General features: G+C 40.0%; 1 protein-coding gene and 1 long non-coding RNA gene across 12 annotated transcripts in view; one reads left to right on the forward strand and one right to left on the reverse strand.

Moving 5' to 3' along the window:
• The window catches only part of mecom (MDS1 and EVI1 complex locus), a 462,369-nt gene that overhangs the window by 89,783 nt on the left and 344,664 nt on the right, over nucleotides 1-27,922 (reverse strand). For 8 of the 9 annotated variants that reach the window (XM_073041410.1, XM_073041408.1, XM_073041407.1 and 5 more), the window contains exon 2: nucleotides 12,736-12,867. In XM_073041410.1, the coding sequence (XP_072897511.1) occupies nucleotides 12,736-12,867 (132 nt within the window). Of the gene's footprint in view, nucleotides 1-12,735; nucleotides 12,868-15,842; nucleotides 16,442-27,922 lie in introns of those variants that run through there. The other variant, XM_073041405.1, reaches the window with a different exon arrangement.
• Nucleotides 15,005-27,899, forward strand: LOC140725653 (uncharacterized). 3 transcript variants are annotated; one of them, XR_012098402.1, is made up of 4 exons: nucleotides 15,005-15,364; nucleotides 21,702-21,788; nucleotides 23,044-26,615; nucleotides 26,747-27,899. It is a non-coding gene; the product is annotated as an uncharacterized lncRNA (long non-coding RNA). The 3 variants fall into 3 exon arrangements; XR_012098403.1 differs by lacking the exon at nucleotides 15,005-15,364 and adding an exon at nucleotides 16,189-16,264; XR_012098401.1 differs by lacking the exon at nucleotides 15,005-15,364 and adding an exon at nucleotides 17,009-17,240.

Here is a 27,922-nt window from a genome sequence, read left to right on the forward strand (position 1 = left end):
ACAGCTTTGGTATCACCTGTACATCAAAAATAAAGAGGCACAATTCTACAACCCTCTCCTCAGAGATTTACAATTCTCCTACAACTGTGATCTTCTACACAAGAAATACAACAAGAAAATAAACTTTTAAGACAGTTGAGAGAGCAGAGGGTTAACCATTATAAAAATCAGTACAATTTGCCCACTCTATCACACAAGCCCAAATCAACAAGGGGCCATTCATATTTTTGCAACTCACCCCAGAGGCACCTATTTTGTGATTTGGGTCGGGCCTGTGGACCTGATGGGCAACACAAATTAGATGAGATTTTCATCTGAATTGGTTTGACATCTTATATGATCATTGTACCGCAAAACTATTTTACAAATGAGCTGTCAAGTTTCCTAATCCTCCCACAAAGTTCACTGTGAGGGACACTTCCTCTCAGCACTGCACCCTGAAATAAATAAAGATCACAGAAGTGAAGCACAGCATTCAGGATGATTCCTTAATACTGTCACACAGTGGTTACAATGGAGTTAAACTGGCAATTTTCCACACTGGAATGCCTGACATTAGTACTATCGATTTGCTCTCAATTACTTGAATTTTGTTTCGATAAATATTTGAAATAAGTAATGACAACAAAGAGAACCTCGATTAAATAAAAAGGAAATGTGTCCAAGGGCTCCATTCAGACATAGACATGAAATTACGACACCGTATGGTGTCTTAAATGATGCATCCAAGAAGGTATGCCCCTTCCTCCTTTCCAGCATCAGGGAAGAGATACCAGAGCCTGAAGACCCACACTGAATAATTCAGAAACAACTTCTTCCACTCCACCATCAGAATTCTGAATGGTCCATGAAATACTTTGCTATTCCTTTTGATTGTGCAATTTATTTATTTTGTGGTTTATCATATTTTATGAATTTGCAATGTACTGCTGCTGCTGCTAAACAACACATTTCATGTCAGCCAATGTAGTGATAACAAATCTGATTCTGATATTAGCTAATTTACTTCTGTGCTATAAACTGTTCACTCTTCAAATATACCTTTCTAACTTTATGAAATAATGAAAATATTCTTAAAATTACAACAGATACCCTCCTTTCAGCACTCTCTCATGGATTGATTAAGTGTCCTGAGTGAGTTCATTCATAACACCACTGCTATACTGAGACCAATCAGAATTTGGCATTGCACAATTTTAAGTACTGGGCATCCCAGCTGAAATCTGCTTTTAAATTAATTAGTTATCAATTAGTGTGGGTTGGACTTCACAACTGATTATGCCATTTATAGTTTTTAAAAAGCAAATATAATCAGGTTGTGAGTTCAGATTGTTCACTAAGACCAGCTTGTTTATAGAATCTTTGTCTTTTTCCACCAGTTTTTACGTTCCCTTCAACTAACACACAATCCTGATTTGGAAATGCATCTCAAGCCCATCAATATTGTTAGGTATAAACCCTGAAACTCTCTACCGTCAAGATGAGCCCTAAAGCAGACATCACAAACATGAGAAAATCTGCAGTTGCTGGAAATCCAAAGCTACACAGACAATATGCTGGAGGAACTCAGAAGGTCAGGCAGCATCAGGACTGGTGAAGGGACTTGTCCCGAAACGTCAACTGTTTACTCTTTTCCATAGATTCTGCCTGGCCGGCTGAGTTTCTCCAGCATTTTGTGTGTGTTGCTAAAACAGACATATCAAATTGGGTTGAGTGATTGTTTCTATGTCCTGTCCAATGTAATTCTCTGAATACTTGGCTCTATCTATTATCAACACACCAACTCTGAAGCTGCTGACAGAGGAATTCAGTGTGTAAAACAGACTAGCTAACTCACGTCCATAAACTATAGTACAACTTAAAGACACATTTAAATGTAAAATAATAGTCAAAACTTTATTTGTGTTTAGCATGCATAACCTTCAAAGGTGCTGTAAGAATCTTATAGTGCTGATGTTTCCAATATTTATTTTTAATTACTGTAGATGTCCCAATAATCAATATTGTACATGGAATACTTTAACATGGAATTAAAATGGTTTGGCAACTGGTGATCAAGATAATTAACAGGACTAGATTACATTCATTTCCCTGGCTCCAGTGTTCAATGTGTGCATTATTAATCATTCATAATGAGGATGTTATTTATTAAGTTCTCTTGTTTTGTTCTGGAATGCAAAAGTGATGAAAATTATTCTGATTTGATTAAGTATTGCTGTGAATGTTAATATTGTCCCGCAATGCAGACTGATATAATGCATCCCAAACCAGATTCTCTATTGCAACCTAAGTCACAGAAGACACATCAGTCAGCTAACAGTAAACATGCAAGTTAACGAATCTCCTCTTTCAGTAGTGAGGTATTTCCTTAAGTGCATAGCTTGTCATGCCAGTGGGAAGATATTTTTGCTATTTTATAATATTTTACACATTGGCAAGTGCAAATAAGAAATACAAAAGATAATTAAAGGAATAAGGATACTGAGAGAAATGGAGGTCTGTTTCAATTCCAACCAAAATTAGGTGATCTAATAGTAAAATCTAATAAGATAGAATGTGTTGGTATAATAAATCAACCAACCAAATGTTACAAATTTAATATCACTGAAAAACTGAAGGAACATGCTAAGCTTTTGTAAATATCCTTTGGGCTGTTAGGACATGAGAAACTGGATGAGGTGTGTAAAAAAACACTTATCTGCTTTTATTGCATATACTGTAGATCATGCAGTAAAATAATGCTACATGTAACTTTAAATGGTTGTTACGATTTCTGGTGCAATTCCTGTCTACTGGACTAGATCACTAACTTCCAGTCGTGACTCATGACCAAGGGTGCCACTTCTCCACCATATTTCATACACAGAATTGCCCTATGTACAGAAACTGCATCAAACGTTCGTGACCTCTGACCATTGTGGTTCACTCACAGTAAATTTTAGAATATATCACACAAAATAAACGAACGGTGGGACGGTGGTTTGTATTTTTGCTGGCTCACCCACATTGACAGTAGGTGTATTCTGTAGCACCAACAAAAACAGTGACTGGGGCTCAGATACAGTGCAGTATCCACATTACCTCAAACTGCCTTGTTTATCTCTTCCCTGCCTCCATTTCTTACCACCACACTTTATTCTCTACCCCACTCTCACCACGGTGGTCGCATTTTCCCTTTTCACCGTGGCTATCTGGGTGGGTGCTCTTTAACGTTACTGAATGCTCACCTTGACCTCAAATTGAAAACAAAATGCTTTCAAGTGCCAAAGAAAAACATTTCTTAAAGGGAAGTGAAGTTTAAGAGACTACTTAGACAGGTATATGGAGGAATTTAAGGTGGGGGGTTATATGGGAGGCAGGGTTTGAGGGTCGCCACAACATTGTGGGCCGAAGGGCCTGTAAAGTGCTGTACTATTCTATGTTCTATGTCCATGTTCTAAAACATTAAACTTCACTTTTTTTTATGTTAGTCACACTGAAAATGGATTACGTTGAATTGCTGGCAACAGCGGCAGAAGGAAAATTCATAATGGAAGTTAAAAAGAGAGGTGGATGAGTGCTTGAAAAACTAAGATTAGCTTTAGCTTTCTTTGTCACAGGTACATCGAAACATACAGTGAAATGCGTGGTTTAGCATCAAATCAAATCAGCGAGGATTGTGCTGGGGGCAGTGTACAATCGTTGCCACATTTCCAGTGCCAACACAGTTTTCCCACAGTTAACTGACCCATATGCCTTTGGAATGTGGGAGGAAACTGGAGCACTCGAAGGAAACCCATGAGGTCCTGGGGAGAACGGACAGACTCCTTAAGCACAGCAGTGAGAATTGAACCCTGATCAGTGATTACTACTGCTGTAAAGTGATTTAGCTAACTGCTGCGATACTGTGGCGCCCCATTTTATTTTAATTAGAACTTCAGATTCCCCTGCTGCAGGTGAACAAAAATAAATTGAATAGGATTAAGGTGATGGCTCTAATTATCAATGCAAATAGAGTTACTGATTGGCTGCTATAAATCAACCAACACAACCTAAGAATGTGCTGGAGGTGGCCTACAGTGTCACCACGCATTCCAGCGCCAAAATGGCACGCCTACCGAGTTTGCTTCACAACACAAGCATTAAAATATGCTCTGAGATACATTATGGTTTTGTCACTGAAGCACTGAAACAAGCCCCATAAAAGTTTGACATTTTTATTTAAATAAACTAAGCAAAATATAAGTCCCGTGAAATCTATTTGGAACCTTGAGGAGATAATTTCTGGTGTGAACATTCTTACAGAAATTTAACCTAAGATACATGCAAACAAATAGTTTTACTAGAACTACCATTTTAGCATCCTGATAACCATGTCTAAAAATTGTAGTAAGATCTATTATGTTAATAGCCTGTCCAACCAAAGACATTAATAACATGGTGCACCTTATGACAATTGATGGCCATATGTCCAGAGATATTATCTAGTTCAATGTTACAATCTTTGATTTGTGTCATATGAGTCATGTAGCATTGTGACAGAACAGCCAAAGATTTCCTATTCCACCCTCCACCATGCCAAGCTGCATTGTAAAGTAAAGTTGTCCTGTGTTGGCGTTGTGAAGTGCCACCCACTATTATAAACATTGTGGGCAGACTATCCCAGCTGAGCTAATGAATTACCTTCATACTGATTAATTTAACTAACTGTTTGGATGCTAAGTGACAGCCAATCACAACTTGAAGAGTTAGGAAAAGTTGCACAGCCTAAAATTTGAAGGGTATATTACACCTGGTGTCCCAAAACAATACTTGGGTGTGAAAAAAAAGGATACTAAACACTTTAGACCAGTATCTAATAATTTGCCAAGATCTAGGTATAACAATTTGACAAGACAATGATTTTATTTTGATTCACTGAGCATACTTCCAGAAGAATGAGGCTTACCTTGCCTACTTTCTGACCATGTCTTGGTGATAAAATCAACAATTTTCGGATTCAGATTTATTTCAAAGTTCAAAGTAAATTTATTATCGAGGTACATATATGTCACCATGTACAACCCTGAGATTCATGTCTTGTGGGCATACTCAATAAATCCAATAACCAAAAGAGAATCAATGAAAGACGGCACCCAACAGTGCAGACAAACTGTGTGCAAAAGACAACAAACTGTGTAAATACAAAAGAAAAATAAATAAATAAATGAGCAATAAATATCAAGAACATGATACGAGCAGTCCTTGAAAGTGAGTCCATAGGTTGTGAGAACAGTTCAACGATAGGGCAAGTGAAGTTGAGTGAAGTTATCCACTCTGGCTCAACAGCCTGATAGTTGAGGAGTAATAAATGTTCCTGAATCTGATGTGTGAGTCCTGAGGCTCTTGTACCTTCTTCCTGATGGGAGCAGCAAGAAGAGTGCACGACAACGCTCCATGTCAATCTGCTCAAAGGTGGGGAGGGCATTACCCGTAATGACTGGACCGTATCCACTACGTTTTGTAGGATTTTCCTTTCAGGGGCATTGGTGTTTTCATACCAAGCTGTGATGCAACCAGTCAAAGTACAGCACCATCCACATCACATCAATAGCAGTTTGTCAAAGTTATCACATGCACATCAAAACATACAGTGATCTGTGCTGTTTGCATTAACAACCAACACAATCTGGGTGTGTGCTAAGGGCAGCCCACAAGTGTCACCACACATTGCAACACCAACAGAGCATGCCCAGCATGTTCACAGGACAACAGCAACAAAACAACAACAGCAAAACAAGCCCAGGTGCTCCCTCTCAACACCGACATGCAGTCAGGAAGATGGTCCTCACACAATATTCTTCATGATAAGGCATAACAGACTTTGTTTAAAATCAGAAGAGACTTCGATACAGGAAAGAGGTAAAGGAATTTGGAGGAGAACAAGATTGGAAGGGTGATTGAAGTCAATATCTTAAATAATATGCAGAAATGTGAAGGTGTTGTGAAAGCACATTTGAGTGAAGGTGTTTCAAGGGTAACCTTTGAATGTCGAGAACAGTGGACCAAAAACAAGCCTCACTGAAGAATTTAGAATTCCCCACCCCACCGCCACACTGTAAGTGAAATTGAGACAAGGGTTTTAAAATGTGGACCCCAAGGTCTAAAAGAGGTTGATTGATTGGCTAAGTACAATAAAAATACAGTCGAATAAACAGATGCACAATTAATCTGCTTAGTTGTGTGCAAGGGGAATCAGTTCAAGGATTCTGGATTGTCTCGATGGTGCTGGCAGTCAGGATGACATAGAAAGGAGATCACAATTTCACTGGGACAAGGCAGGGAAATAGTGGAAGCATAAGTGAGCAATTGTTCACACATTCAAAGAGCAAATTTGAAAACTGACTCATTGTTGAAATCCAACCTTGGGATTGAAAGGGAAAACAGAGTTATATGTTAGTGATTAGTCCAGAAAGTAGCAGGGCATCTGAAGGCACATTCCTAATTGTGAAACTTAGCATTTGTTGATTTTTTTCCTTACTAAGTAGCCAGTGCGTAGGTCTTTGACTCATCTGGGACATGATCAGTCAGGTCTAACTTCAAAAGTAGTTATAGGTGGGAACAGTTGAGTCAAACAAAGTATGACCCACAATCATTACTCCAGCCAACACAGCGATTCTATTTCATTTTACCATCCAAAAAGATTGGACAAACAACATTTGAAGAATAAGAAATGTATGTTGTCTTTGACTAGTAGTCTGAATTAATGTAAAATTAAATTAGGGGGTTTGGCTAATTTGTGCTTTTCCAATGATGAAGCAGTGAAAAGTGACTGATTGTCATCACTAGAGTCATTTTATCATGCCAGTAATTCACCGGAGTATTTCATTAACAGGACGTCAGAGGTGTAAATAAGCATTGCATTGCTGTCTAGAGGATAGTCTGATTCAATTCAATGTTGTGTTTGTGTCAATTAAAACAATAGTCCACAAGTGTGTGCTATCTGTTTATAAAGTATGAAAATAGTTATGAATAAACTCTTCTCAGGCTTCCAGCTGGGTACAGGTATCGATTCTAACTGACGTTTAGATGACAAACTCTGCCATCTTCATCAGGATATGTCTAGTCTGGTGGCATTTATACCCCAGTAGTCTGTCCATCCTGACTGGTTAGTCCTCATCCAATCAGGTTTCCATTCTCCCACCTTGTTTACAATCAAATTCCCGTTCTCATTTAGAGCGACACCTTCGTCTTTGATAAATACAGGAGAGCCGGACTACAGGGGTATGAATACCACCAGAGTAGACATACCCAGGCATCATCTCCGAAGAGGATGGCAGAGCTTATCATTGAAATGCCAGTTATAATCGATATCTTAACCTAGCTGGAAGTCCGAGAAGAGTTTATTCATTGTATATGTCGGGAAAGCACTAGATCCCTTTTTATTAAATGAAAATAGTTGTCTGACTGAATGACAGTCAACTATAAATATTGAGAAGCAGAAAAAGGGGACATTCTAATTTGGGAAAGAGGTAAAAACTATCACTTTATGGTTGCTCTAAAAATTCATAACTCTTCAATTTCTATCTAAAATTCCTTACAAAAATATAAAAAAGACAAAATTGTTAGATATACATGTGGACAATTATAGTGCATTTATGTAATGCCCCTCATAGGATTAATTAACACACTATTACAATCTTTGACTCTTTGTATCAAAGATGTTGACCTCAAAAAGTGAATAAAGAATGTAAGCGAACTAACTTCTTTCATAACCAATTATGAACAAACTCGGTGATGAAGTGAGCTAGATTCACAATGATTCATAGTGATTGGTTACTTTTTCCATATTCTTCAGGTTATGGAGTTTCTGCAACTGGTGTTTTTATCTACAAGGAGCATTGCTGCAGGAAAGCAGAATCCATCATCAATGACGCTCACCACCCAGACCAAGCTTTCTTCTTGCTGCTGCCATTAGGAAGAAGGTACAGGAGTCTCAGGATCCCCACCACCAGGCTCAGGAATGGATATTACCCCTCAACTGTCAGGCTCTTGAACCAGTGGGGATAACTTCATCACTGAACTATTCCTACAACCTATGAACTCACCTTCAAGGACTCTTCATCCCATGTTCTCATTATGTATTACTTATTTATTCATTATTATTATTATTTGGGTCTTTTTCTGTATTTGCACTGTTTGTTGTCTTGCACATTGGGTGATTGTCTGTCTTGCTGTGTGCAATTTTTCATTGATTCTATTGTGTTTCTTATATTTATTGTGAATGCCCTAAGAACACGAATCTCAGAGTAGTATAAGGTATATTTTGATAAATTTGTTTTGAACTTTGATGATCCCAGAAATATCTGCATTCATGATCAAGCTAAGTTTGGATTTATTTTCCTTCAAAGTTCCAGAAAGTTATTTACATATCACTAAATATTATATCAATGAAGAACCAGGATAATTCACCAATAATATACTCTTAGATGATTTTGCTTAAAGTACATTCTTCACATATTTATGATTTTGATTAATTCTCCTGAAAATAGGTTCAACAAAAACAAGGAAATGTTTTTAAATGAGATTGTCCCTTTCACTGTCTGCAAGTAACTTGGCTTCAAATAACTGAAAAGATCATAAAACCTACACACTTGCTGGTTATAGTGGCCCATTTCTTGGTAAATTATACGTAAATTATGTGCATTCAAAAGCTTTCAAAACATGCTTTTTAGTGTCCTTGCCCTCACAAAAGAAGCTTCATTTTAAGACTGTTCTGGAAGAGCCACAAATAGGCACAAGTAGCATTTACTTGCTGTGATGAATAACCTGGTTCAATAATTTGCCCACTTTTATGGGCACAGCCACGTTCCACCATGGTTTTTACTTTGAAATTAGGGTAGATTATTGCAGAAACTGGATTTGAACTAAAAAAAAATGTGCTTAAAATCGTGCAATCTTTTGCAATGCAGTGGCTTATTTTATTGCTTAGAGAGCACATTCAACCTAATGGAAACCCTGGGAAGCCCTGGGCCTGAGCGTGTGTTTTGTGCTTGTATGTGTGTGAGATCTCTGGCCTTGAAATACATTGTGCAAATATTAGCATAAGAATGCTTAAGGGATTCATATGAAATTCCCTTGACTGCTATTTAGATAACCCACTTAGAATTAATAGATTAACATTTTCATTAGAATATGAAACAGTGAAATACAATACCAACAAATTAACTATTCTTATGCTACTATTTATACATGGTAATTTCAAAGCTTCTGTTTATTAATAAACTTCTGAAGATAAAGACTCATTGTGAGGATTAATCGGAATCATTGCAAAATTTCATCTTTTAAAAGAGACCTGATGTCGAGACTCCCTCTTTAAAGGGTGAAGCCATACTGTGCTATATTAACATACAAATGCATGAGGACTTTAGAATGAAATTCCTTTGTCCACTCCTTTAATGTAATGGCTTGCCTCTGCAATAATCATATGATGCAATCTCACTCCTTACCTAATTCACATACATTGAATGTGGTAACCATATTCTACTACTTAACAAAACAAATGTTTAAAGAAGTCCCATGGATAAAAGAAGTTTATTATCCACAAAAAAACATAATTAGTAAATCCACGCTAGGCCTTGCAGCATTATTAATGCCTACCCTCAGATCCTGCTCCTTTTTGCAGTGATCAATTTCAGGTCACTTTCATTCATTCATCTATCAGGACAACCATCACTTTGTACTTAGCCTGATTTACCAACAAAGCCATCAGTAATTACATTACTGCAATAAAATAGAATCAACATTTTTGAACGAAAACTAATCAGAACAAGAATAAGCAGATCTCATGATGAATTAATATACATTTTAAGGAGGGAAAAAAAGATTTCTGATCCCAGTTTTCAATGTCACTCCCACCTAGTGTGTAATATAAAAGATTCTAATAGATCTATGGCTTCCTGGACATGGTCTTAAATATTTGAAGCTGAAATGCAGTCACTTATATGCAAAACCTACAAAATGCATTGTTTATTTTGCCTGTGGCATTTTGTATTATTCATTATTTTGTTATTTTCTTTCATTTGTACCATTCCTGATCTTCTTTACAACCTGCTAGAGCATCTAGTTTGCCTAACTTCTATGACATATGGACCTTTCCAACCTTATCTTAATTACAGGATCAATCGATTACACTCAAATCTGTGCCCACTTAACTGCCAGCCCAGTTTTGCTGCCAGGTCCTCTCCTTAAGTAATAATTCTGAATGGTGCAGCAAGTCAGGCCACATCAGAAGTAGGAGTGTCTGATTTTACCTTAGATTTCCAGCATCTACAGCAGTATATTTTGGACTCAGGAAGTGGTCCTTTTTCTTAGCTACCATCTCTTTTCAAAGGTATCTTTATGGTAATCCTGACTGGAGGATGTCACTTTAAGAGATGTTGCGATTATTTTGTTAACTGTTTCTGTTGGCTGAATAACACAACCAAACCAACTTTAACACGTAGTGAAATCTGATGAACTGTGATTACTGTATTTATAATCAAGCTTTGTACACAATGAACAGCGTTGTTATGACAACCATTATCACATTTTTCTTCCAAATTCCAATCTCCACCCATCTCCCCTAGCAAAACTGAAATGTCAATTCTGTTTCTCTCTGCACGGATGCTGCCTGAATAGACAAGTATTTTAAGAGTGTTCTTCTTTTGCTTCAGGATTCTGGTCTGCAATGCTTTAGTTTCCTGTCATATCAGACCTGTTTTCCTTCGTACATCCAAATCTGTCTTCCCAAAACACCAATGATCAGATTTTTAAGAAGGTGGGGAAAAATCTCAGATGATGACTAAGGTGCCTCATTTCACATGAGAGGGACCTGTCTCACTTGCTTCTTTTACTGATCAGTTACATGCAGAGTCAATGTACTGGTAACTTTATTTCCCACCTCTGTGATATTCCTAGGTTTTGGAGTTCCACTCCTCTGTCCAACCTATGTGAATCCCTTTGGAGTCACCATTACAAGAAAAGAGATCTGTTTGAACATGAGAGCAGCTCAAACTCTATTTAACATTGGCCTCTCAGCCATTTCACTAGTCTATGCCCTCAGATTGATTTCCTTCAATTCTAGCATTTCCTACAGTTAAGTCTTATCTTCACCAACTGCATCCCTATCACTACCTCAAGCTGAAACAAACGGTCACTATTTCAGTTACAATTACATCACAAGCTTTTGCACCCATATCCACTCTCATAAGTGCCGCTCAATTCCACATCCAAGTCTACCCGTAACTTAAGACACTTGACACTTAAATTCTCACTCATGAACTTGAAACCCCTTGACTCAAGTACAGCAACACTTTCCACCCATTCATCCTTCCTGAAATCCAATTCATTCAAGATTTCAGGACATCTGCCTTCAAAGTTCAAAGTAAATTTATTATCAAATTACGTATATGACACCAAATGCTATTCTGGATTCACCTTCTTGTGGGCATTCACAGTAGAGCGAAGAAACGCAACAGAATCAATGAAAAGCCAATACTAACTAACAAGCAACCAAAGTGCAAAAGAACACAAACTGTGCAAATGTAAAAAAATAAACAAGTAAATAAATAATATTGAAAACATGAGGTACAAACTCCTTGAAAGTGAGTCTGTTGGCTGTGAAATCAGTTCAGTGCTAAGGTGAGTGACGTTATCCACACTGGTTTAGGAGCCTGATGGGGAATAACTATTCCTGAACCTGGTGGTGTGGGACCCAAACCTCCTGTACCTCCTTTCTGATGGCAGCAGTGGGAAGGAGGCATGGCCTGGGTAGTGATGCTGCTTTGCTGCGAGGGCACTCCACGTAGATGTTCTTAATGGTGGAGAGGCTTTTCTTGTGATGGATTGGCCTCTATTCACTACTTGTATCGTGCACTGAGTCTCACTCTCCCGTCACTCCTACTGTTGCTAACAGTCATTGAATCCTAATCTGTCACTTGCACAGATTCAAAAAAATATATTGTCCTTCAAAGATCTGTGTACAAATTCCTTGCAGTGACATTACACATCGAGAAGAAACTTCAGTCCTGGTGCCACTGGGTGTGAACTTCACTATGTCACCTTCTGATATCAAGTAACTAATTAACATATCTAAACATAAAATATGGGAACAGTACCATTACTAAGTAGCAGGAAGTGATCTATTCTCCTTTATTTGCAGAAGAGAAAGGCAATTAAAATCAATATAAATTCCTTACAATGTAATCTTTATATTAATCCCATTTTCTACTGGTACTATATTCGATTTGCATCACCAATGTAACCATACTCATGTAGCTTAAATAATTGGACAGTATATAAGAATATTTTTAAAGCTAGGTCATTTTAGCTCCAATTAAAAAGTGAGGTTCTGTTGTTTAGTTTTGGTAACTGAGTTATTTGCTAATATCGATTGTTTCCTTCCACTAGTATTTTGCATGTGATTGGGTCTGAGCAGTTTCTGTGTAAGGGAGGCAGTCAAAATGATTTGTGTGTTTTCATAAAAATCATAAAATAACAAACAGACAGGAGATGACAACACTGGACAACAACAAGAAAAATAACTGCCAGACTGTGAGAAGAAACCCGTGTAATCTGTGCTTCACATCTGCCTTATGGCACTTAACACAAGAGCAAACAGGACATTAGGATCTACAGTAGCTTTGCTATCAGTTTCTAATCCTATGCTCTCCTTAAAGCTTTGCAATAGCCTTTGAAACCCCAGGTGATAAAGCCAAACAAGTATTTTCAACATACCTGATCATTTATCTGGCATGCGACTAGGTTGTGATCATAGCTTCGTCCAAACCTGATGTATTTGAGCCAGCTCCCTATATCAGGCTGACTGGCATCGATGCAGAACTTCACATTGCCTAACTCATCCAAAACCTGGAAGAAAAATGTGAGATAAGATCAGTATAGATTGAGTCACAATGGAATCTAGAAATAAACTATGTACCTCACACATCGTTACTTCAAAAAGTGGCTCTCTCATACAAGTGCACATAAATGCATACATGTTGTTACAGTAGGCATACTTAACAGGGAACATATCATTAATCCCTTTAACTGAATACTGTTTTAGAGTTAGGGCAGCATTTTCTACACATTTCCTGATTAGAGGGGAGTGGAAAAGGAATCATAATTCACCTCTTGCCCTTATGGTGGAATATAACCCTGACTTTTATTCTCTAAGGTTACGACCTCACTCCCCTTAATTTCCCCCCAAGAAGTCAATGTCTATGATGCAGAGGTTTCATCTCTATGCAGCAACCATTTATAACTACTATGTCATTGTTGTGATTAAAAAAACACTTTCAGCAAAGGATTAACTTCAGCACTAATTTCACATGAACAGATGTTTGATTGCCTGAACGTCCACTGAAAAATATGCTAAGTTCATTGAAAACACAGTGATAATGGAGGGTTTGCAATAACAACTTATTGCTATGTCTATCCATAGATTTACATAAGAGGTTGCTGTTGTGCCAACAGCTTCCATCAGCATGATTACGTTAATTAGATTAAATAACAATGAACAACTATATTGTTTATGGGGTTAAAGCAGAAACACTAACCAATAATAAAGCATTAAAAGAACGATGAGTTTTTCCTTGTATTTGACAATAATTGCATATGGGAAGAACTGAACCTGATATAACAGTAATGACACTTGCTTGTCATTTACACATTCGATCTTTGTGCACACATTAGTCACTGAGCACGAGAATACACCTACAGATTTACTGTAGCTCTTAGTATAAAAAAAAGTACAAAACTTATGCCTACATGTGTAAATATACACAGTTGCACATCCACCCACCCAGTGAGCAATATTTATTATGAACCATTCACAGCTACTCTTTACACCTTCAACGGAAACAGCTATTGAACAAAACCACTTTATAATATGTAACCTTCAAAACTTTCATTATCTAACTGTGAATCAGGCTTGAGATACTGTAAATATCAAGAGGTGGGTAAGTGCAGACAATGAACGCTGAGTGTTTGAATTGTGAAAATTATTCTTTATCATGAAAACACCCACACATTTTAATAAAAACTGGGAAGAACGGAATGACAAATGCCAAAGTAATTGTCCAGTAAGTTTAATGGGTTGACATACAATGACCCCAACTATCATATATTCATTGAAATTTGGAAGATTACTACAACAAAGTACAGTTTCGAACTACAAATTAGAAGGAGGAGCAATTATTAAAACCTAGAAGAGACAACTGAAAACGAAAGTATCCTGCGCCCATCAATGATTAAGCGACACAATTAGTTGAGATAATTAGTTTACTTAAAATATCTCCTTCCCCAGAAATATTATTTTCATAAAATCTATTTGCATTTCGTTGGAGGAACTGGCTTTATCTAGTAACGACTGAAGGTTAAGAGGCTAGTCTCTGTTTACTTAACCTTCAAGTACTATAACTAGCAAATCAGACAGCCTCTACGGGAGCTGCTCCAGGTCATTAACTTGCAATAACTTTCAGGGACGCACTACTGTACTGTAAGGTGCTGTTAGATTCATCTTAGCGGGGTAAACGGCCTCCTCTTTTCTCAATTGCGCCCAATTACTTCACCGTTAATGAAATCATATCCAGGGAGGGCAGCTGTGGAACGCCAGAAACTGCAGCCCTTCAGTCAGTTTGTGGATAAAATAATCGCGGCCTGTAACACTCGGCGTGCGGAGGAGCAGCGTCAGCTCACCTTGCTTTCCCGACACATACAGATGGCAGGGAAAGCTATCGCCGACCGCGCGAGTTTTGAGTCGCGCCTTTTCCAAATATTTAAAATATATCAATTTTAAGCATGTATATTTCAAACCATATATAAAAATTATACACCCTCTGTGTTTCTAAAAAAAACATTGTAAATTTCTGATTATCGCGCACTGAAGGAAAACAAACAGTATTTTGTTTAATCTGCATCTGCTGGTCATTTTCGGTAAACACCTGAAGCGAGAATCGGCACATCGGTACCGACTCGCTTCTCGCCAGTTAGGGGCACACGGGAAGTAGAAATGAAAATACAAAGGTTTTGTCCTGCTGGCGATCGTGCTTGTACTCTCTTGTCAAGAATGAGATATAATTAGCACAGAGAAAGAAGTCGAAACCGGGTACCCAAACGCACTGCGACTGGGCCATTCAAAACTTCCTCTATCACCCTTTCTGGGGAGCACACTCACTCAAAGTGCGGCACGTTCTGCAGGTGCCGTTTTAAGACCAATTACTGGCAGGACCTCGATTAGAAAGCGATTTAAAAATAAAGTATATGCCTATTCCGGCTGCCTCTGGTCTCATGAAGAGCGAAATCCCTTCACAGATCCGGTGCCCCCGCTTTCAGGACGAGTGGAGAAGGGCAGCCAAATGTTCCGGTAAAGATGCAAGAACTCGAGGGAATTATGCATTGATGCACTTTATTTCTGCATTGATGCGATGAACGTTTTGTTTGAAGGGGAGGTTGCTATTATAGGGGTCCCAGGCTTCAGGGAGTTTACGGTGTTTGATCGCCGATCGCGAGTGCCCCGTACTGCCGGAACCTTCTCCACGGCCTGGGCCACGCTGATACCGGGAGGTGTGTGTTAAGTGAGAGAGCGTGGTGTTATAACACTGGATAGGCGACGGTATTTAAAGTTTGAGCAGTAAACTTAAAGGAAGAGTAACTTTCTCCGAGTTCATCGGCTGGTTAACAGTGAACGAGACGGGTAACCCAGCCATTTACCTGCAAGGGGCACAGAGAGGGAGAGAGAGGGGGGGGGGGGGGGGAGAGAAAGAGGTTGAAGGGAGCCAGCAGGGAGCGAGGGCAGAGGCTGTAGCCCACAGCCAGCCAGGGCGTGGGGGGAACTCGCTTACCTTCAGGACGGGACGGGACGGGACAGGACGGTCACCCGCTGCAAACAGCCACCACCCTGCTTCAACTGCCGTTAAAAACAAATCCAAATCCAGTTGGTGCGGCCGGCCGGGGGCTTTACTCCCGGCTGATCTCTCTCCCCCCACCCTCAGCAGGCCCTCACTCCTAGTTACGGGGGCTGAGCCCAGTCTCTCTCTCTCTCTTTCTCTCTCTCTCTAACACTCCGGGTTAGTTTATTTGCCCAGCTCGGTCAAGGCCATCAAGTTGTGAAGAATCGCAGGGGGAGGGTAGCAACTCCTGTGGGGGTGGTCGATCCCCTTACTGACCCGCTCGGGTGGGGTAAGGAGGGGTGGTTGAAATGATGGGGGGGGGGGCAGGGCGGCGAGTACAGAACCGCCACTCAGCCTCTAGGACCTGCTCCCGGGTGAGTAAAGGAACCGATGCACGCAAACACGCGGCTTTCCCTGGACCTAAGCGCCCTTTCCCTTTCCCTTCCCTGTCTCTCTGTCTGTCTCTTCCTTTCTTCTCGCTCTGATGAAGTGTCAGATGCGTCCTCGATCGCCGAGGTCAGCGAAAGGTCGTTATTGGAGAGAGATCTCCTGGAGAGCTCATTAAAAAGACAGTAACCCGGTGACCGGCTAACATGGGCTGGATTTAAAGAGACAGCGTCCTCTCTCTCTCTCTCTCTCTCTCTCTCTCTCTCTCTCTCTCTCTCTCTCTCTCTCTCTCTCTCTCTCTCTCGCTCTCTCGCTCTCTCGCTCTCTCTCTCTCCTCTCTCTCTTTCACAATCACTCGCTCGCTCGCACCCCCCCCCCTCTCTCTCTCTCTCTCTCTCTTTCTCTCTATTGCAATACCTTCGGCTGGAAGTAAGCATGTAGTGAAAGCTCCGATTTAATAACGCGCCCATCAGTAAGCAACATTAGCTCGGACTGGCGAACTCGACGCTGCTGTCGCTACACTCTACCGGTGAAGCATTATTGAGTTAACACAATGAAGATCAATAACTAATCAGAAAAAAATACAGGCCCAATTTGAACAATTTACTAGCCTATTTACATTGAAGAACTGTTACACTTGGGATTAAAGTTTGCTTTAAAACGAAAGTAGACACGAAAATCTCTTTAAAAACGTTTATATTTAATAGCGACAGTCAGATAGACATGTTATAAGCCATTCGTGCGGTGGCGTCGACAATAATTTCGCGGAGATGTATTATAATTTGTTTTATGATTGTTTTCTCCCGCTCCCGAAACCAGCTCCACAAGACTCGTGTTTACATAAATCACTTGCTGAAATCGGATCTATGCCCACACAGGGCCATCTCGATTCCCACTTTTACTTAAAGATCTCATCATGTGAAGAGGTCTTTCTCCGGGAGATAACAATACAGTTGCCTGAAGGTGAATTGCACAGAATATTAATCGCCAGTGCTGCCATTATCCCCTCTGTACATTTCGACGCGTTTTTATTCAGTAATAAATGGGATCCGTTCCCACTGATGTAACTTTGACGCTGTCTTGGAAAACTCCCTAACGAAAGCTGCCAAAGTGAATAGGTCAGGACAGGCTGGGGGCCATTTTCCTTCCCCCCCCCCCCCCCTTCCCGGGAACACATCACCAGCGCATAGACGCAAAATACTTTTGTAAACTTTTCGCTATTGGAGTGCCAGGCGATTTTGAGACGGATAATTTTAGGTTGAAAATATTCTAATTGTTAAAAAAACGATAAATACGTGTATAGTAATTGAACATGGCGTGATCTGTTTTTAAAAACTGATAACAGTTGCACTGAATATTATTTATCCATACATATTAAATATTATATGTACATACCCTTGAACGAGGATTGTTAAAATAACTTCAACGAGCACTCACAAAATACAAACATTCAGGTACAGACCGATTCATGCACTCGAGAGATTTACATACAGAGCCACACACTCAGTGTTTCACAGATGCAAGCTCGATTACAGGTTTCTCCTCAGAAAATAAACTAATTTCAGGATAAGCAGGAAGAATAGATGAGAGATCGCAAATAGGAAAAGGATTTCCCATGATCAGTCAGTGGCTATGGCATTCCTGTCCGCTTTCGCCCCGTTTATCCGCACTGAAGATATTCCAATTTCTTCAATATGATAGCCCTGGGGGAGAGAGTCCAACTATCTACTAATTGAGTTGCTCAACATTTAACAAGGAACTCAGACGCCGAGGCTTTTCCCTTCCCTGTTCTCTCCGAACCAAAGTCCCTCTATCACTCTGCTACCTCAAGTCCTCAGATCATCTTTCTGATGCAGACTCCCGGGAGGCATTTATAAAATTGCCTTCATGTCATTTAGTAAAATAAAAGATTCTTTTTAATTGCTATTGTTTAAAGGGTTTCTTTCCGCAGTGGCTATAACAAGTTTCCAAACCTTTTTCGGATTGATGTTAAACATTTAATGAGAGGTACTCTGTCGGTGATGCAATAAGTAGAGTTCTGGGCACTTTCCAAAACACTCTCAAAATCTTCCATCACGCTTTTTTTTTTAAAAAAGGAAGACACAATTACTGATTTATTTTACGTTCATTCATAATGTGAATGTAGGAGAGGCTTCCAGCATCTACTTCTGCTGCTGCACCTTGTGTGCTGGTATTAATTACCTCAAGCTTAGTAAGTTTTCTGCCGAGAGAATCCTCATACCAGGACAATATAAACCGTGCCAAAGTAACCCAAAGAACACCGCCGAATTACTTATATTTACTTTTATTAATCTAACGAAGTCGCTGCCTCTGACAGGGCGAAGCGTGCGTCTGCTGTGCATACGGAAAACTGTTCTTTATTATATTTTCATGTTGTTTTGTTGTGTGTGAATATTACTGACGTGCGGCTTGAACTGCGACGCCAGGTACTGCCGGATAAACTCCGGGACTCCTTTGTAAATAGCACCAAAACCTGGCTGGAGATTCCCATAGTCTCGCAGCTCTGAGAACCTTCACTAAACCCCGGTTGCTGACCGCCAGTTTCCTGTCGTTCCTCAAGATGTCCATTGTTGGAGCTTTTTAATTTAGCAATAAATTGGGCAAGCTGGGCCTATGAGCTGTTCTATTTTCTTCCTGTCAGGATGAGGGATTTGTTTTATGATGCATTGTGTGTTAAATAGAAGCAGCAGTGAGCTGGGAAACTGATTACTATTCTGTGGAGTTGTTCTGCTTTTCTGATATAGAGCTGTTTTTTTTTAAAGAGTGCAGTTCTCTGAAAAGCAGGAAATGTTTCTGAGTAAACAAAAGCGTCGAGTATCAGGAGCACGTCCTGGGCAAATTAGCTTCATATTGATAAGGCTGAGACTGGGAGCTGGACTGGGTTTCATGGCGCGTCAATGTCAGAAACCAACCAGCAGATGGCAATCGCAATCGGTAGTAAAATGATCGGACATTAGTTTTCGGGTTTTAGCCAATATATAGTTTGTTTCGCACATAGCCAATCTGCTCATCGCCGCATTATTGTTGTCGCTTTAACTGCTGACGTTGGGGAAAATATCATAGCTTTCGGGCGCTTTTCAGTTAAATTCCTGGGTCTGGAGTCCCCTTTTCAATGCTGTTATCCAGAAATCGGTTCTATCCAATTGAACCCAAAAATACGCATAACAACACCAGCGTTACTTGACGATAAAGGCAAGTAGGCAAGGGGTTACTGGACAATTAGCTGTAACATCATGCACTTAGCGGAAAAGTCAGAGAAACCAGGAAATGACTTAATAATAATTTATACCATGCAGTCATATTAATGAAAATATCTCGGTCCGGTGGTAACTTTTAAAGGGAGAGTGGTCTGGAAGATTTAAATGGACAATGATTAATCACAAATGAAGGTTTCGTCCCGAAGGATAATTGCCGGTGTTACATTATTACATTTGCACTTCGTCAGAAAGGCACACGCGCATTTATATGAAGTAATTTACACAAACACACACGCGCTCAGATCGATGCGTGGACATATTCGGCTGGAGAGAAACACGCCCACAAACATGCAGAGGGAAGCTCATACACAGACTGGGAAAATAATACAATCCCAAAGGAGACATCCGCTCGCTTTCTGTGGCAATGGCCTACTGGATGAAGACATCCTGTATAACATTGTGCCCTGATCTCAAACTCGGAACCACATTTTAACTCGTGGTCTCTAACTTGGGGATGGAGAGTTCCGAAGCCTGGTTGTTACTTAGTGATATCTCTTAATGTTTGAGTCAAAACTGGGCAAGGAAGTGTGATGCATAGCGTGGCGATCTGTGCAGTAAGCAGGCCGTTGACACCTATTCTCGAAGCTCGTATATTGCGAATGACTAGGTGGAGTAAATTAGTGAAACTGCACTCTTCAGGATTCAAGGGCAGGATGAGCACGACAGTGGGAATCAGTATTACTTGTACGGCAGCGAACAAGCAGTCAAGCTTACACTTGATTTGATTTTCTTTTCCACTTCTTTCTATTGAACAGGAATGAATTTGCTGAAACAGACTACCAATTTCCTGTTGCCAATGCTGCCTTACTGCCCAAGTCCTTTTTCGACTCCCTGCGGATTTAGGAAACAGTGAAGAAAAACTACTGAACGGGGGAGAAATACAGGCACAAACAGAAACATACAAACACAGACGTTTTCACAGTGACAAGGGCACTTTATTACACTCATCTGGAACAGTTGCACTGGCTCGGGGGCAGTTAATATAATACACTGCAGGACATACCACCTCAGTGATTGTACCCAGCTATTGACTCAATACTGGATACCTTTAAATAGCAGCCACACAAAAAAAAAAGATTTATTTTCTAGGATTCAAACGCACAAGACTAAATTTGCAACGCATGCCAATATCCTTGGGGCCTATTTGAGATGTTCTTTACATCAGTATGTGTCTCTCATATCACCTCATGTCTCTTAAGCTGTTAATTGCACTTCAACATCTGAAATAGCTTCACATTAAGGGACAGAATGAGGATGTAGTAGAATACTTAGACACGTACAAACGCACCAGAAACAAAATATATAACAATGAATACAATTCACTAAATAGCCGTTCTCCCTCGTGCATAGACATGGGCAGCATAAGTACACAGGTATTCACTCTTATGGAAGTAAACTGCAAAATGCTCCTAGACTCAAGCAACACATAAAATATACCAAACACCCACCAAAACAGACAAACCTGTAAATTCCAAAACATAAGTAATTAGCATTTAAACCTTGCGCACAGACTGGTAATAATAGATGTTTGTAGAGATATGCAGTACATATTCAAAATATAATGAAATGCATACTTTAAAATGACTTCTTTGGCCTTTTGATCCCGTTATGCAAATAATATAACTAAGTTTTAAGTAATTTCTTTTGTACAAAATGTTATATTGACACGTGTGCTCTCCCGTTTAAAAATTTACTAGGATTTTTTTTTAATAAGAGCTTTCCTTTTTAAACAACCCCTTGGCAGACATTTCCTGAAAATATGCAAGAATACCAGAGAAATTTGGAACAGGAAAAGGCCAGTAGTCCTGAATACCATTTTTTTTTTGTTGGAGAGTGACAATCATAAATATAGTAGTTTTAAGGTAGGCAATGTCCCGAGAGACTTGACGGGGCTGAAATAAATAAATCGATATTGAGCCATAGGTCTGTGGGGAATTGATGGGTATGTGTGCGAGAGGTGCGTTACGAAGGTGCGGCGAAACGGTGAGAGCGGCAATAGGACACAAGGATTGTTCACCTAGGTGCTGGCATGGGCCAGATGGGCCAAATCGCCTCCTTCTGTGTTTCATTGTATGGTATACTAAAAGCTGAAAGGGGCGATTAGGACGAGCAACAGAAGGCATGGCTTAAAGATGTTTTTTTTTAGAAAATTCTAAAAGATATACTGAATGGTCAAGAGGGGCTGTCCCAGGGGGAACTGCGCTGAAGCAGTTGATGGAGTCTACAACAAATGGTAAGTTAATTATCTGACTAAGAGGAATTAATGGCATGAGAGGAGATGTAAAGTTGAAGAAGGGGCTATTATTATGTGGGAGGAGAGGGGTGGAAGTAACAACGGTGAATATCACCTTCTCCCCATTGGTCAATTATTTCCTTATCCTCTTTTCATTCTCCGCATCACTGGTCTTCCTTAATAACATTCCTTGAATCTATTATGCCTTGGGTAAAAATGCCCAATTTCTCAGCTTCCTTCGCCATTCCTAATTTTGCTCATTTGAGCCCATCATTCTGTGAGATTTTCCTTGCCGCTGTCTTCAATTTGGTTCGTTGGAATTCTTTTTTTCAAACGCCCTCACCTGCTCCATCGCCCCTCTTTAACTGAATCGCCGTTCAAGCACAGACATTGCCGGAGACACATAAAAGTGACAGATTTCCTTCCTTGAACTGGTGGCAGTACTATATACACCTGTATACCAATCAAACAATGGTTACCACAAATAATACGGAATTTCTTGAATTGTGAGTTTACTTGGCTACTAAAATGCGGATCTGGTGCGGGTAAATGGATGAATGCCGCCGTTGGTAAAGCGGTCGGCATGGAAGCGACGGGCCGAAATGCCGGTTTCCATGCTGTACAACTCCATGGCTCTGTGACTAAACTTCAGTTTCAGTTTCCAAGCTGTCATGGTGGGATTCGAAAGTATGGTAGGCGAATGGTCTGAGAATATGGCCCATTTCAAAGATCTGGCACCTTCCGTCTTTACTCCTAATCTCGTTCCAGTCCTGTTTGATGAATGCTATTCTCTAAATCTTTATTAAGCATCTTGACCTATATTCGTTGAAACTGTATTCCCTGATGTAATTCTAACACACCTCTGGTATTCCCATTCTTTACATCGGTGCAGACTTTGCTTAAAACATCTCAGAAAATTATTTTCCTCCATAATCTTCACGACTCTTCTCTTCCCATCCACAATACACCAAAGCCTACAATAAATCCTCTCCTCACATCCTAGGGGAACGGGTCCTGAAAAAATAATTTTAATCCGAATAGTTGTCAGATCCTATATCAGGGGACCGTCTGATTTCTGGGAAACGGGGTTCTGAGTTGGTCTCCCTTTGCTCAACCCAATTAACTCCACCTGTTCTATTCCGGTTCCCGTGCATCACCCACAGTAAGTCCCAGGAGGTAACTGATGGGTGCCGGCTCCCCAGAATCTGACTAAATGAGTGCCAGTAGAATAATAAACCTCTATGTTCTCTCAAAGGTAACAATATCCTTCCAATAACCAGTCGCCCAGATCCACACAGCGCAGTGAAAGTGAAACGCTGGAGAGGTGAAGTGATTTTAAACGACCACGGCAGAGAACCTGCGTTCATTTCCTTTCAACTTAAAAAAAACAGACGTCGTCCACAAACTACACATTCTGAACCATAACCAACCGGCCGGCAGTGTAGTAGAGGGACTGGGACTGCCACTACAGCAACGAGAATCTTGCTAAAGACATAGTATTTGATCAGATTCATTTATTCACTCATTAAATAAAAATAATTATGTAAATTACAATTCATGTTGGGTTTAGAACTGTTTAGTGACCTGTTGTCTATCCTGAGCATGGCTTTCTGGAATTATAGCATGTGATTTATATAGCGCCACGCCACATGTCCGCATTTCAGTGGTCACGTATATACCTGCCTACAATCTTTGAGTATTTGAGTCTAACTTTGTATGTATCTGTCGTGTATCTTTGAATAACGCTTAGATGTGCTTACGACATGGAAGCTCCGACATTGACCTTTCACTTGTAGTTTGAAGCATTCCATTCTGAATTCCAGCCCCGGCATTTCGACTTTGATATTTGCGCCGGATTTGATAAGCTCCGACACCAGCACTCACCTGAGGCATGGACCAGGATGAGTGGGTCCAGTGACTCAGACATGTAATGGGACACAACGTGGAATCTCGTGAGGCCGATCTTGTCCTCTCATCGCCACTTTCAGCGAAAGGGGTTTCCATATTCGTTTCACGCTTCTCCAATCGGCTATTTGTAGAAGACCATTGATTCGCCACGTTCCCATTCTAACAGAAAGGGGAATTAGAATGCCCTTTCCTCATACAGCTTCGTCTCAAGCGGACATTTTTTTTTTCTCATTCCCTATGCAAGGAGGCAATTTGTTAATCAGAGTCGGGGAAGGCAAGCAACAACCTGCCGGGAGCCGTCCAGTGCCAACCGACCAGACCGTGCATTTCATTACACGGTGCCTTAGAAACGCGCCTATGAAAAAAATCTTCCTGAAATTATATAAACAAATCTGCAGTTCCTTACAATGCAAGGTTTTACAAGAGGGTAACAGTGATAATGGATGAACGTAAATGTTGATTCAGGACTGCTGGCCACTGGGCATTCAGACTACCGCCTCCAATCTGAAGTTGATGGTATTGTCTGACCATAGTCATTACATCCAATGAAGTCGGTTCATGAGATAGATGAAAAATCCCGACAGGTCAATGATAATAATACTTACATAACGTGAAAGCATCCATCAATAAATTAAAGTTGAAATATAATTAATATTTTTCATTAATGAAAAAGGTAAAATAATATTTATTTTGTCAGGGTTAGAATAAGGCCGATATTTGAACCGTTTTCCTTCTTAAAAGAAATTGTTAATAATAAATAATATGCATGTGGATTTTGTGAGGCTGTAGACGCCGAAATGCTGACATTACATTTAAGGACATATGCGTCATTACATCAGCATATGTGTAAATAATGTGGACTCTATATTATATAATGACCGTTTTAAAAATTCTAACCCAGCTGGACACGGACCGGAGATCCATGAGCCAGTGCTCATCGTGGAGTCGAAGGTGGAGGGGATCAGCGACTTTAAATTCCTCGATGTTATCATTTCAGCGGATCTGTCCTGGTCCCAGCAAGTAAGTGCTATTATGAAGAAAGCACGGCAGTGCCTCTGCTTCCTTAGAAGTTTGCGAATATTCCACATGACATCTAAAACATTACCAAACTTCTATGGATGTGTGGCGGAGAGCGTATTGACTGGTTGTATCGCGGCCTGGTATGGAAAATCCGACATAAAATAATGGATACGGCCCAGTCCATCACGGGCGAAGCCCTCCCCATCATTGAGCACATCTACACGGAGCGCTGTCACAGGAAAGCAGCATCTACCACCAAGGCCACGATTTCTTCTCGCTGCTGCCATCAGGAAGAAGGCACAGGACCCTTAAGACCCACACCAGGAGGTTCAGGAACAGTTATTGACCCTCAGCCATCAGGGTCTTGAACCAGAGGGGATAACTTCACCCAACGTCACTCGCCCCATTGCTGAACCGTTCCTGCAACCCCTGGGCTCACTCTCAAGGACTTTTATCTCATGTTCTCGATATGTATTGCCTATTTATTATTATCATTTTCTTTTGTATTTGCACTTTTTAAAAAAAAATTTCGCACCTTCGTTGTTTGTCCTGTTGGGCGCGGCCTTTCATTGAATCTATTGTTTCTCTTTAATTTACTGTGCATGCCCGCAAGAAAATGAATCTCAAGGCTGCGTGTAGTGACATATATGTACTTTGACAATAAATTTACTTCGACTTTGACTTAATTATTTACATGTGTACCGACGTTTAATTAATGGAATCTGTTGGTGCCAGGCGTACAACCGTTGCTGGGATTCTGCTGCTTTGGATGATCAACTTACTGTCCGGAGAGTTTCCCTGAATCCAAAGCATACTGCCGGGAGAGTTACGCTTTCTTTCTATCTAGTTGATTTAATTTATCAAACACTTTGAATCTCACTCGAATCCCGGAGCTCCAGCTACGAGGAAGCGAACACCAATTCGCAAGGGTTGCTGGAGGGAATTCCAGGCGCTGGACCTACTTTTAATTGCCCCCTCGCACGTTCCACGGTGAATAATGCGAGCTTATTGTGATAGAAATAAATTTGAATAGAACTATGAACCTCCCTCTCTCTCAAAATATTAATCAAAATATTCACAGAGGAAAAGATTGTTAATTAGATTGTAGCATTGAATAATTACCTTTGAGATAAACAACATCGCCAAGTTAACTGCCTACATCTCTCTAAATTCACTTCACTTCCACTGAACGGCATGTTTATCCAATTGGATAAGAATGTGGATACAAAGGGGGAAATTCTTAACAAGGTTACACATTCTCTCGTTTGCATTCTCAACGTTTCGATTTGTGGTTGTTTAAGAACCAGGTTATATTAAATCAATTTAATGCAGAAAGTGCTCCATTTGTCTGGATCTGTGTTTACGTGCTGTCAATATTGTGACATTATTTCTTCAGTTACTACGGCAGCTTCTTCAGTGTTTGCTTGTTTTCCCCCCCGCGATTCTTTTCCAAGATATTTGTTGGCCTCGCTTGTTGTGTCGGTGTGATTTGATTGCCATTAATCACTCTCACGATTACCAGAGCTCTCCACCGTTATACTTCATCAACTTTCTCCGTTCGCTTCATTAAAACGACACCTACTCCGATTAAGCAGGAAACACCGAGCCTAGGAACTGGGAACGATCGTTGTGTTCAATGGGAAACCAAATGGAAAACCGAGCAAGTCTTTTCCGGGACCTTTATTCAAGCATTTCACTCATTATTTAAATCTAGATTTTTTTTAAATTTTAAAAGCTTTCTTTCCCTTAGATTTCTTTTTTTCTCTTTGTTGGCCCCGAATCCCTGCCGTGATTTCGGTTTTACTTCCCCCGAAGTGTCAAACGCACAGAGGGACAAGTTTCGCTAATCGCTTGTTCTGACTTCAAAAGGGTTCTGGACTTGAAGGAGGCCGTCGAGAGGTTGGTATCAGTGATATGTTTATTGCTCTAGGTGGGGAATCCTTTTATATAGAGAGATATTATATATTACTGATCTTCCTCAAACACTCGTTGCGGGTTTCACTCCCTAATTCAGCATTTTACTTGTTTAGACATTTTAGTTGGTTCGGATATCGATTTAAATTCACGGATGAAGTCCGGGAACTTCTCATTCGGCGCCTTTGGATTGGATGAAAGACTGGCTTCGACAAATCCAACGTTCCAGTGCACATTTTGCGACGGGGGAGGTTATAACAAGTTAAAGCATTGAGATATTATATAACTATCAGTAAAGAAACTTTAACGTACTGGATCACATTGCTGTTTTATCTCTGAGCTGAAAAAATAATTATTATTTGTAATAAAAAGCCAGTTTTAAGCCAAATTACAATAAAAGGTCTTGAGAGATTTAAAATGAAAACTGCTGTTTAACCGTGGCGGAATGGGAAACACACGGGGAGAGATAGCCCGTCTTCAGTGTAAGTTTCCAAAATGATGTGTGCGACATCAGCTTTTCACGCCCGTTTCCTCCATTGATACCCCTTACCAACTGGACTCAATCAACATATAACGCTTAACAAAGGAAAACTGCCACTTTGAGTCCACGACGTTACTTTGTGTGTCTAGTTCCTAGAAAATATTAAAGAGGAAACAACATTTTCCTTTTCAAAGTTATTCAGAGAGCGACGACCAGATGTTAAAAAAAGGGATGTTCAACATTAAGGGAAGATTGGATGCGTTGAAGTTTTTCCTTGAAACGAGACCTAATGTAGTCTAATTATTTAAATTAGATGTAAATGAGATTTGCTGTTGCAAATGATGTTGTTCGGTATCCGTCGTATTATGTATTTATTCAATGGTTTCTGCAAACTGCCCGCGTAATCTAAAATTTGTCCCTGGGATTAACAACAACCCTAATTGTGATAGCCAGGTGCTGCATCACATCCCTTCAAATGGAAAACGTGATGCACAATCCTGCGATGTGAAGGTTTAAAAACTATAATCAAATTTCTTTACAAAAATGGGTTTTAAAACTTTCACATTCGTCAAATTGACTAATCAATTTATTTATAGTGATTGGCTTCTAGAGACCGAAATAATCAGACGTAAACGCTACAGGTCACTTTAATTCGTCTGTCTCCTAGAAAGAAAACTGCTAACCCTCACACCATGATTACGAAAATATATTTCATAAAGTTAAGGCATTACACTTCGATTTCAGCTGTTGAATGTGTAATTTAACTTAAACAATTGGTTCTAATTGTGCTGGACTATTTTTATCTGCGACG

Source organism: Hemitrygon akajei, chromosome 3 (assembly GCF_048418815.1).
Source record: "Hemitrygon akajei chromosome 3, sHemAka1.3, whole genome shotgun sequence".
Lineage (NCBI taxonomy): Eukaryota > Metazoa > Chordata > Chondrichthyes > Myliobatiformes > Dasyatidae > Hemitrygon > Hemitrygon akajei.